Source organism: Cherax quadricarinatus, unplaced genomic scaffold (assembly GCF_038502225.1).
Source record: "Cherax quadricarinatus isolate ZL_2023a unplaced genomic scaffold, ASM3850222v1 Contig5819, whole genome shotgun sequence".
Lineage (NCBI taxonomy): Eukaryota > Metazoa > Arthropoda > Malacostraca > Decapoda > Parastacidae > Cherax > Cherax quadricarinatus.
The window spans coordinates 4384-16338 of NW_027200845.1; the positions used below are offsets into that span (position 1 = coordinate 4384).

An 11955-nucleotide genomic window follows, 5' to 3' on the forward strand; every position below is an offset into this window, starting at 1 on the left:
TTCGTTGCAAATTCAAACAGGGTCCCCTGAATATTATTATTATTATTATAATCAAGGATTATTATTATAATCAAAAAGAAGCGCTAAGCCACAATATAATCAAGGAGGAAGCGCTAAACCCGGAGGATTATACAGCGCCTGGGGGGGGGGGATGTGGAAGGCATTCAGGCTTAATTCAGGGAACTGGAGCACAGATCCAATTCCCTAAATCAAGAGCCCCTCACCAACATCAAGGAACCTTCCTTGAGGGGGTCCCCTGAATAACTTTTGTAAAATTCAGAATGATGGGTTCATCAATAATGGTTTTACCTCAGAAAAATACAAATAAATGCACTTTTGAAAAAACTCAACAAATACATTGAACATTACTATACAGTGGGTCAAAATACTCATAGTGCCTTTATACGTTTATTGAGAGTAGAACTGGTTATATAGACATTATTCCTGAAGTTCCATGAAGATCCCTTTATCCTGAAGTTCTCTGGTGGCCGGCCAATCATAACAATCCATCCCAATCAATCTGAAAAGAAAGAAATGAATTCTCAAAATCCTATTCCCAGTGATTATGTACAGATACATGTAATTGCACCCATATATGATATTTATACATATAACAATACATAAATATACCAAAAAAAACACTAATAATTACGTACCTTTGACTGGATGTAGGTGGACACATGATTATCTAATGTCCTCCAGGCTCGTAGGACGTGTCCAGCTCCCTTTTCCTCTTCTTTCCACTTTGGTTTCGTTTTTCCTTCATGCGCTTCTCCATTAATTCAAGTTGTGCTTGAGTCACTGCTGAACGTCTGTAGCCCAGTGGTATGTCCAGACAGCTCCTCACATATCCAGCATTGTAGTCAGCAACAGCATGGCTGACTGCGAAATCAGCATGCCTCTTGGTTTGATATTTGGCTTTATTGCTGTAAGACCATATGCGTTGATGCAGACTTTCATTAGAGTTTTGCGTTCTGCCTTTTACACAACGCTGCATCATTTCATCTGATGTTAGGTCTTTGTAGACATTATGCACCTCCTCCAGGTATGCAGGTTCCAGTTGGAACTGCACTTTCATCTTGGTGTGAGATGGTGGAGGAAGGTCTGCTGCTGCTGCTTTCTGGTAGAAACACCAGGATTTATCACCTGTTGGGCAAAGGTGATGCTGAGGTTTTTCATCAGTTGAGGAACAATGGAAGAAGCTTGCCATGATAGAATTCCTCATATCCTCAACTCCATGACCGATCTTCTCTCTCAGGTTCTTATGAAAGTACTGTGCTAACTTATCAATTACAAAGTCTGTCAGCATGCCCTTTTTCTTCATGGCGAACTCCTTCCTCTTCATTCCAGGCTTCAATTCATTCTCAACATAGTGTGACTTCACTAAATTTGTTAGTCTGTTCTTTAGACGTTTTGAATAGTGATTGATACATTCCTGTTTTTCAACATTTACACCTGGATACGGACCCTCACCATCGTTGAGGTCAACAATGGTTTTATACGTACTGCTGTCACCGTCACTCACTATTGTTTTGTATCTCAATTTTTTGTCAAGAGATCGTTGCCAAATTATTGCTGCTGCATCACTTTCCATCTTTGCAGCTGTTCCTGAATAGTTTATGTAGCATTTATGTTCGTGTTCATTTTTATATTGTTCATATTTTTCAAGAGATGTTGTCTGTTTGCTGTAAGAACTTTCCATATAGGCACACACATGACAGTATTTGCACAAAACTTGGTAGTCAATCACTAATTTCGTCACTACATCGATAGCGATACCAATGCCTATATTTGAGTGATGTCCCCTTTTGTGCCATGTTCCGTCATATGTTACATCAATGTCAAGAATTCCATTGACATCTGGTTCAATTTTCAATTTGGCATATTCCTGAACAATAATGTCCCTAGATTCAGCAAGTATTTTCTGGCATGACTCGATACATTTTTCTGTTATTATAGACGCATATTTATTGTATGTTTCTAGAGTGATATATGGAAGAGTGCACAATGCATTTCTACGAGCAAGTGCACTGTATCCTTCACCAGCTGCCATTTCCCCATACACCATCCTGCCAGTTATCTCATTCTCTACATTATTCACACCAGGTATTTCCCCCAACTGATGTCCACACTCAGGACACTCTAGAACAATAACTGTCTCTAGATGTTGTAATATTTAGTTTTCATTATTTCAACCCAACACTCCGTGCAAAACATTCGCGATAAGACAGTATTATATAATTTATTACAATCGATTATCTTCATATTTACGTCACTAAACTCGGGAATTACATTACTAAATAATGACACTCGCTTTGTGGCACTTGACACCTGAGCAGATGCAGGTGTTGAGACTGGATTATCACTCACAACACTAGTATCAATATCTGAGTTGTTGGCCACATCTGGGGTGGCAGTGGAGGTGCTGGCCACAGATGTGGTCATACGAGATGAAGTGGCCGTGGAGGTGCTGGTGGCCACATCTTGCGTAGTGGTGCTGCTGGTGGCCACATCTTGGGTGGTGGTGGAGGTGCTGGCCTCATACGGGATCAATATAAAGTAATTGGGACGTCTTTTGCTCTTAGATCCTTTTGGTCGGCCACAGGTACGTCGTGTGGCCACAGGTACGTTTTTTCTGGGTCGACCACGTGAACGTTTGGTGGCCACATATGGAGTGGCCGTGGAGGTAGTAGTCGTGACAGTGGCCGTAGAGAGGGCCATGGAGGTAGTAGTTGTGGTAGTAGTAGCAGTGGAGGTAGTAGTTGTGGTAGTAGCAGCAGTGGAGGTAGTAGTTGTGGTAGTAGCAGCAGTGGAGGTAGTAGTTGCAGGGTAGTAGTTGTGGTAGTAGCAGCAGTGGAGGTGGAGGTAGTTGTGGTAGTAGCAGCCGTGGTGGAGGTGGGCATCTTTGCGGGGCTCCTATATTTTGTCTTGCTTGTTTCTGAACATGAAATATCCAATAGTTGAGTAGCAGTGAACAAGGATAGGTCTTGAGAGGAGGGTGGTGGTACTAGCATGGTGGCGGCGTCACCACGTGGTGGTACTAGCATGGTGGCGGCGTCACCACGTGGTGGTACTAGCATGGTGGCGGCGTCACCACGTGGTGGCGGCGTCACCACCCACAGCAGCTGCTGCCGCTGCTCTCTTTGCTTGTTTAGCCCTTATCATTGCTTCTATGTTCCTTCTCCTCTTCCTGCTAATGTTATAGGCAAACTGTTTCTTCTTTGCAGGCATTGTGTACCAAAAATGTATACAATGAAAGGCAAAAAGTAACGTCCCAAGGGTAGTCAGCTGTCAGACAAAGTAACACACCTCTCTCTTCTGCCTTCCAGTCGGCTTTGACTTGAGATGGTGTGAGCAGCTCCTTCTCACAGCTAACCTGATGGTTGCCAGTTACTATTTAGAAGATCTAGCGCAAAAATACACCAAAAAGAAAGGAAAAAAAATACCTGTGATACTGTTTTATGAAGCGAGTCGCGCTGGAGCACGTGGTATTGTTATGACGTGAGCTGGGCCGCGCTGATGACGTAGTTACCATTGTTATAATTACGATAGCTTTTTATGTAATTATCGTACAGAGACGAGACGCACACCAAAATGTTGCCAGATCTTTGCTCTATTTTTCGGTAAGATTAACTCATTTTTCATATTTTTCGATTTTTTGGTGTATCTCTAGGCTCAGACTCGGGTATGGTAAGCTTGTGACCTGCTTGTGTCAGAAGTCAGACACAGGTATGGTAGGATTGTGTCATGCTTGTGTCAGAAGTCAGACACAGGTATGGTAAGATTGTGTCATGCTTGTGTCAGAAGCCAGACACAGGTATGGTAAGATTGTGGCATGCTTGTGTCAGAAGCCAGACACAGGTATGGTAAGATTGTGTCATGCTTGTGTCAGAAGCCAGACACAGGTATGGTAAGATTGTGTCAAGCTTGTGTCAGAAGTCAGACACAGGTATGGTAGGATTGTGTCATGCTTGTGTCAGAAGTCAGACACAGGTATGGTAAGATTGTGTCATGCTTGTGTCAGAAGCCAGACACAGGTATGGTAAGATTGTGGCATGCTTGTGTCAGAAGTCAGACACAGGTATGGTAAGATTGTGTCATGCTTGTGTCAGAAGCCAGACACAGGTATGGTAAGATTGTGTCATGCTTGTGTCAGAAGCCAGACACAGGTATGGTAAGATTGTGTCATGCTTGTGTCAGAAGCCAGACACAGGTATGGTAAGATTGTGTCAAGCTTGTGTCAGAAGTCAGACACAGGTATGGTAAGATTGTGTCATGCTTGTGTCAGAAGCCAGACACAGGTATGGTAGTATTGTGTCATGCTTGTGTCAGAAGCCAGACACAGGTATGGTAGTATTGTGTCATGCTTGTGTCAGAAGCCAGACACAGGTATGGTAGGACTGTGGACATTGTGTCATAGCTTGTGTCAGAAGCCAGACACAGGTATGGTAGGATTGTGTCATGCTTGTGTCAGAAGCCAGACACAGGTATGGTAGGATTGTGTCATGCTTGTGTCAGAAGCCAGACACAGGTATGGTAGATTGTGGCAGTGCTTGTGTCAGAAGCCAGACACAGGTATGGTAGATTGTGTCATGCTTGTGTCAGAAGCCAGACACAGGTATGGTAGATTGTGTCATGCTTGTGTCAGAAGCCAGACACAGGTATGGTAGATTGTGGACATGCTTGTGTCAGAAGCCAGACACAGGTATGGTAGGATTGTGTCATAGCTCGTGTCAGAAGCCAGACACAGGTATGGTAGGATTGTGTCATGCTTGTGTCAGAAGCCAGACACAGGCATGGTAAGATTGTGTCATGCTTGTCAGAAACCAGACATATGTATGGTAAGATTGTGGACAGTGCTTGTGTCAGAAGCCAGACACAGGTATGGTAGGATTGGACAGTGTCATGCTTGTGTCAGAAGCCAGACACAGGTATGGTAAGATTGTGTCATGCTTGTGTCAGAAGCCAGACACATGCATGGTAAGATTGTGTCATGCTTGTCAGAAGCCAGACACAGGTATGGTAAGATTGTGTCATGCTTGTGTCAGAAGCCAGACACAGGTATGGTAGGATTGTGTCATGCTTGTGTCAGAAGCCAGACACAGGTATGGTAGGACTGTTTGTGTCATGCTTGTGTCAGAAGCCAGACACAGGTATGGTAAGTGGACATTGTGTCATGCTTGTGTCAGAAGCCAGACACAGGTATGGTAGATTATGTCATGCTTGTGTCAGAAGCCAGACACAGGTATGGTAGACTGTGGATGTGTCATGCTTGTGTCAGAAGCCAGACACAGGTATGGTAGATTGTGTCATGCTTGTGTCAGAAGCCAGACACAGGTATGGTAGATTGTGTCATACTTGTGTCAGAAGCCAGACACAGGTATGGTAAGATTATGTCATGCTTGTGTCAGAAGCCAGAGACAGGTATGGTAAGATTGTGTCATGCTTGTGTCAGAAGCCAGACACAGGTATGGTACTGTGGACATTGTGTCATGCTTGTGTCAGAAGCCAGACACAGGTATGGTAGGATTGTGTCATGCTTGTGTCAGAAGCCAGACACAGGTATGGTAGGATTGTGTCATGCTTGTGTCAGAAGCCAGACACAGGTATGGTAGGATTGTGTCATGCTTGTGTCAGAAGCCAGACACAGGTATGGTAAGACTGTGTGTCATGCTTGTGTCAGAAGCCAGACACAGGTATGGTAGACTGTGGACAGTGTCATGCTTGTGTCAGAAGCCAGACACAGGTATGGTAAGATGTGTGTCATGCTTGTGTCAGAAGCCAGACACAGGTATGGTAGACTGTGTCAGTGTCAGCTTGTGTCAGAAGCCAGACACAGGTATGGTAAGACTGTGTGTCAAGCTTGTGTCAGAAGCCAGACACAGGTATGGTAGAACTGTGGACAGTGTCATACTTGTGTCAGAAGCCAGACACAGGTATGGTAGGACTGTGGACAGTGTCATACTTGTGTCAGAAGCCAGACACAGGTATGGTAAGACTGTGGACAGTGTCATGCTTGTGTCAGAAGCCAGACACAGGTATGGTAGGACTGTGTGTCATGCTTGTGTCAGAAGCCAGACACAGGTATGGTAGGATTGTGTCATGCTTGTGTCAGAAGCCAGACACAGGTATGGTAGGACTGTGGACAGTGTCAGCTTGTGTCAGAAGCCAGACACAGGTATGGTAGGATGTGTGTCATGCTTGTGTCAGAAGCCAGACACAGGTATGGTAGGATTGTGTCATACTTGTGTCAGAAGCCAGACACAGGTATGGTAGGATTGTGTCATAGCTTGTGTCAGAAGCCAGACACAGGTATGGTAAGACATTGTGTCATGCTTGTGTCAGAAGCCAGACACAGGTATGGTAAGATTGTGTCATGCTTGTGTCAGAAGCCAGACACAGGTATGGTAAGATTGTGGCATGCTTGTGTCAGAAGCCAGACATAGGTATGGTAAGAGTATGGCATGCTTGTGTCAGAAGCCAGACACAGGTATGGTAAGATTGTGTCATGCTTGTGTCAGAAGCCAGACACAGGTATGGTAAGATTGTGTCATGCTTGTGTCAGAAGCCAGACACAGGTATGGTAAGATTGTGTCATGCTTGTGTCAGAAGCCAGACACAGGTATGGTAAGATTGTGTCATGCTTGTGTCAGAAGCCAGACACAGGTATGGTAAGATTGTGTCATGCTTGTGTCAGAAGCCAGACACAGGTATGGTAAGATTGTGTCATGCTTGTGTCAGAAGCCAGACACAGGTATGGTAAGATTGTGTCATGCTTGTGTCAGAAGCCAGACACAGGTATGGTAAGATTGTGGCATGCTTGTGTCAGAAGCCAGACACAGGTATGGTAAGATTGTGTCATGCTTGTGTCAGAAGCCAGACACAGGTATGGTATTGTGTCATGCTTGTGTCAGAAGCCAGACACAGGTATGGTAGTGTAATGCTTGTGTCAGAAGCCAGACACAGGTATGGTAAGATTGTGTCATGCTTGTGTCAGAAGCCAGACACAGGTATGGTAAGATTGTGTCATGCTTGTGTCAGAAGCCAGACACAGGTATGGTAAGATTGTGTAATGCTTGTGTCAGAAGCCATACACAGGTATGGTATTGTGTACTTGTGTCAGAAGCCAGACACAGGTATGGTCATTGTACTTGTGTCAGAAGCCAGACACAGGTATGGTAGAAGTATTGTGTCATGCTTGTGTCAGAAGCCAGACACAGGTATGGTAGGATTGTGTCATGCTTGTGTCAGAAGCCAGACACAGGTATGGTAGATGCTTGTGTCAGAAGCCAGACACAGGTATGGTAAGATGTGTATGCTTGTGTCAGAAGCCAGACACAGGTATGGTAAGATTGTGGACATGCTTGTGTCAGAAGCCAGACACAGGTATGGTAGGACTGTGGACATTGTGTCATGCTTGTGTCAGAAGCCAGACACAGGTATGGTAGTATTGTGTCATGCTTGTCAGAAGCCAGACACAGGTATGGTAGGATTGTGTCATGCTTGTGTCAGAAGCCAGACACAGGTATGGTAGGATTGTGTCATGCTTGTGTCAGAAGCCAGACACAGGTATGGTAGGATTGTGGACAGTGGAGTCAGAGTGCACATGCTGTGGATTCCATCTCACATTGGTCTTCAGATGCATGATAGAACTGATGAATTGGCTAAGCTGTATGCTTTCAAAGAGGGAGTAGATTACAATCTTGGCTTGTCAGGTAGTAGTTTGAGAACAATAATACGAAAAGAACTTCAACTGAATTTTATGGACTTAAGACTCAGGGAGATTGACACCAGTGAGTCCATCTATCATCATTCTATCATGCAGGAGGAGCCACATGTCTATGGTGCATCCAACAAAATAAGCAGACTCTTGGATGTCACTACTGCCCGGCTCCGGCTGGGTTACAAGTATCTTTGGCAGGTTAAATCACCACCACCAGATGTAGACCAAACGAAATGTAAACTTTGCCAGATGGACTATTGTCACACCCTGCGTCATTATGTACTGGAGTGTGATCAAATTAGTGAATTTAGAAACAACTCACTCAGAAATGTTCAAGAAATGGCTAAGTATTTTATCCACAGTGATATATTACAGACCATTCTGGAGAAATACCCTGACTTTGCTAGCTGTAAATAATGCATTACCATGTGTGTGTGTGTGTGTGTGTGTGTGTGTGTGTGTGTGTGCGTCTGTGCGTCTGTGTGTGTGTGTGTGTGTGTGTGTGTACTCACCTAATTGTGGTTGCAGGGGTCGAGACTCAGCTCCTGGCCCCGCCTCTTCACCGGTTGCTACTGGGCCCTCTCTCTCCCCGCTCCATGAGCTTTATCAAACCTTGTCATAAAACTGTGTATGGTTCCTGCCTCCACTACGTCATTTTCTAGGCTATTCCACTGCCTTAAAACTCTATGACTGAAGAAATACTTCCTAATATCTCTCTGACTCATTTGTGTCTTCAACTTCCAATTGTGGCCTCTTGTTTCTGTGTCCCCTCCCTGGAACATCCTGTCTTTGTCCACCTTGTCTATTCCACGCAGTATTTTATATGTCGTTATCATATCTCCCCTGACCCTCCTGTCCTCCAGTGTCGTCAGGCCGATTTCCCTTAATCTTTCTTCATAGGACATTCCCCTTAGCTCTGGAACTAACCTTGTTGCAAACCTTTGTACTTTCTCTAGTTTCTTGACGTGCTTTATCAAGTGCGGGTTCCAAACAGGTGCTACATACTCCAGTATGGGCCTGACATACACGGTGTACAGTGTCTTGAACGATTCCTTACTAAGGTATCGGAATGCTGTTCTCAGGTTTGCCAGGCGCCCATATGCTGCAATAGTTATCTGATTGATGTGTGCTTCCGGAGACATGCTCGGTGTTATACTCACCCCAAGATCTTTCTCCTTGAGTGAGGTTTGCAGTCTTTGGCCACCTAGCCTATACTCTGTCTGTGGTCTTCTGTGCCCTTCTCCGATCTTCATAACTTTGCACTTGGCAGGATTAAATTCGAGAAGCCATTTGCTGGACCAGGTGTCCAGTCTGTCCAGGTCTCTTTGAAGTCCTGCCTGGTCCTCATCAGATTTAATTCTCCTCATTAACTTCACATCATCTGCAAACAGGGACACTTCTGAGTCTAACCCTTCCATCATGTCGTTCACATATACCAAAAATGTGTGTGAGTGTGTGTGTGAGTGTGTGTGTGTGTGTACTCACCTAGTTGTACTCACCTAGTTGAGGTTGCGGGGGTCGAGTCCGAGCTCCTGGCCCCGCCTCTTCACTGATCGCTACTAGGTCACTCTCCCTGAGCCGTGAGCTTTATCATACCTCTGCTTAAAGCTATGTATGGATCCTGCCTCCACTACATCGCTGCCCAAACTATTCCACTTACTGACTACTCTGTGGCTGAAGAAATACTTCCTAACATCCCTGTGATTCATCTGTGTCTTCAGCTTCCAACTGTGTCCCCTTGTTACTGTGTCCAATCTCTGGAACATCCTGTCTTTGTCCACCTTGTCAATTCCTCTCAGTATTTTGTATGTCGTTATCATGTCCCCCCTATCTCTCCTGTCCTCCAGTGTCGTCAGGTTGATTTTCCTTAACCTCTCCTCGTAGGACATACCTCTTAGCTCTGGGACTAGTCTTGTTGCAAACCTTTGCACTTTCTCTAGTTTCTTCACGTGCTTGGCTAGGTGTGGGTTCCAAACTGGTGCCGCATACTCCAATATGGGCCTAACATACACGGTGTACAGGGTCCTGAATGATTCCTTATTAAGATGTCGGAATGCTGTTCTGAGGTTTGCTAGGCGCCCATATGCTGCAGCAGTTATTTGGTTGATGTGCGCTTCAGGAGATGTGCCTGGTGTTATACTCACCCCAAGATCTTTTTCCTTGAGTGAGGTTTGTAGTCTCTGACCCCCTAGACTGTACTCCGTCTGCGGCCTTCTTTGCCCTTCCCCAATCTTCATGACTTTGCACTTGGTGGGATTGAACTCCAGGAACCAATTGCTGGACCAGGTCTGCAGCCTGTCCAGATCCCTTTGTAGTTCTGCCTGGTCTTCGATCGAGTGAATTCTTCTCATCAACTTCACGTCATCTGCAAACAGGGACACCTCAGAGTCTATTCCTTCCGTCATGTCGTTCACAAATACCAGAAACAGCACTGGTCCTAGGACTGACCCCTGCGGGACCCCGCTGGTCACAGGTGCCCACTCTGACACCTCGCCACGTACCATGACTCGCTGCTGTCTTCCTGTGGGTATGGGGTGCATAATAAACATATTAAACTAACTTAAACTAACACCGCTCCAGGCTGTAGTCCCTCCTTAGCCATTTATATGAATAGGTATTCTTCCTTACCCAAGCTGATTAGCGTGACAAGGTTAGTGTTTAAATTTATAAGTAAGATGAATATCTCATATAATTTTCCCCATCCCCTGAGATACTGGCTTCAGAGGGTAAAAGAAGAAATGTACAGGGATGAGATTAAATTAATGATGGAAGAAAAATTTGTGAAAGGCTCAATAGTAGAAAAGCTGGGGCTGTATTTAGAGGATGATGTAATTAGGGGCAGAGGCAGGTTACAAAATGCTAAATTGGGGAAATATGCTAAACACCCTATCTTGCTGCCCAAAAATAAACTCACCTGACAACCTTGATTGTCTTTAATGCCCATAATAACGTGATGCATGGTGGGGTACAGGATACCTTAAACTGTATTCGGGAAACCTTCTGGATTCCACAAGGACGGCAAAGTGTAAAAAGGGTTATCAAGTCGTGTGTAATATGTCGCCAGGTGGACGCCAGAACCTACATGTACCCAGGTCCTCCACCATTGCCCAAGGAACGCGTGCAGTTGGTAAAACCATTTGATGTGACCGGAGTGGACTATAGTGGGCCAATAATTTTAACAGATACTTCAGATGGTGTTCCTTTGAAGGTGTATGTATGTCTATTTACTTGTACAGCTACTAGGGCGGTTCATCTAGAAGTGGCTCAGGACTTGTCTGCAGAACAGTTCATACAGCTGTTCCGGAAATTTGCAGCTAGACGATCCTGTCCAAGATTGATGATCTCAGATAATGCCACCAATTTTGTAGCGGGTGCTCAACACTTGATGGAATTAAATAAGAGTGATGATGTACAATCTTTGTTGACCCAGCGAGGGTGTGTCTGGAAATTTATTACTTCCGGAGCCCCCTGGCAGGGAGGATTGTACGAAAGAATGATAGGTACAGAGAAAAGATGTCTTCGTAAGGTGCTACACAGGAAGAGAATTAATTTGAAAGAATTCCATGCAGTGTTGGTGGAGGCAGAGAATCGGGTAAACAATCGCCCTCTGTCATTCATGAGCAACACTCCTGACGCGGAGATCCTGACTCCCTCTCACCTAATATGTGGACGAAATTTTTTCATCTCTCAACCTGCGGGCTGAGAGGACGCTTTCTGAGCCTGCTCTTGCTTACACCTGGTGGCGAACCGTGTACTACAGTATGCAAGATGGCGGATCGTCAGGGTAGAAAAGTAAACACAGTCTGTGTTGAATTCATTCGTGGCTCTCTCAGTGGTGCAACGATGCATGTCTTATTGCCTACCATTAGTCGCGACGTCTATGGCATCCCCACTGAGGAATTATATGGTGTGGCTCTCAATGGGATGTCGAGGTTTTTTGTAAAATTCGCAAATGCCGGCTTTTACTCCATGATTGTAGAAGCTTTTCAAGAGAGGAAAATGGCGGTGAATTCAGCCGTAGAGGTATGCCTGCATGACGTCTCCACATACGTCACCTGAGTCAGAGTAAGGAACGTGCCTTTTGAGGCGGAGGAGTATGTTATTCGGAAAGTTTTTGGTAAATACGGCACGGTACATGCAGCGACCAAGGGAGTGTGGAGGGAGGGCCCACACGAGGGGCTCCCGGAAGGCTCCTGCACCCTCAAGATGATATTAAAACAGCTGATTCCATC

The 11955-nt window shown here is 45.1% G+C and overlaps 1 protein-coding gene across 1 annotated transcript; it reads right to left on the bottom strand.

Moving 5' to 3' along the window:
* Positions 1–395: 395 nt before the first annotated feature.
* LOC138852251 (uncharacterized) lies at positions 396–2819 on the bottom strand. The gene is made up of 2 exons (XM_070081997.1): positions 657–2819; positions 396–520 (listed from the first exon to the last, which is right to left on the bottom strand). Exon 1 carries the CDS (start codon positions 2066–2068, stop codon positions 689–691), a length of 1380 nt encoding a protein of 459 aa, XP_069938098.1. The 5' UTR covers positions 2069–2819; the 3' UTR covers positions 396–520; positions 657–688.
* Positions 2820–11955: the final 9136 nt, after the last annotated feature.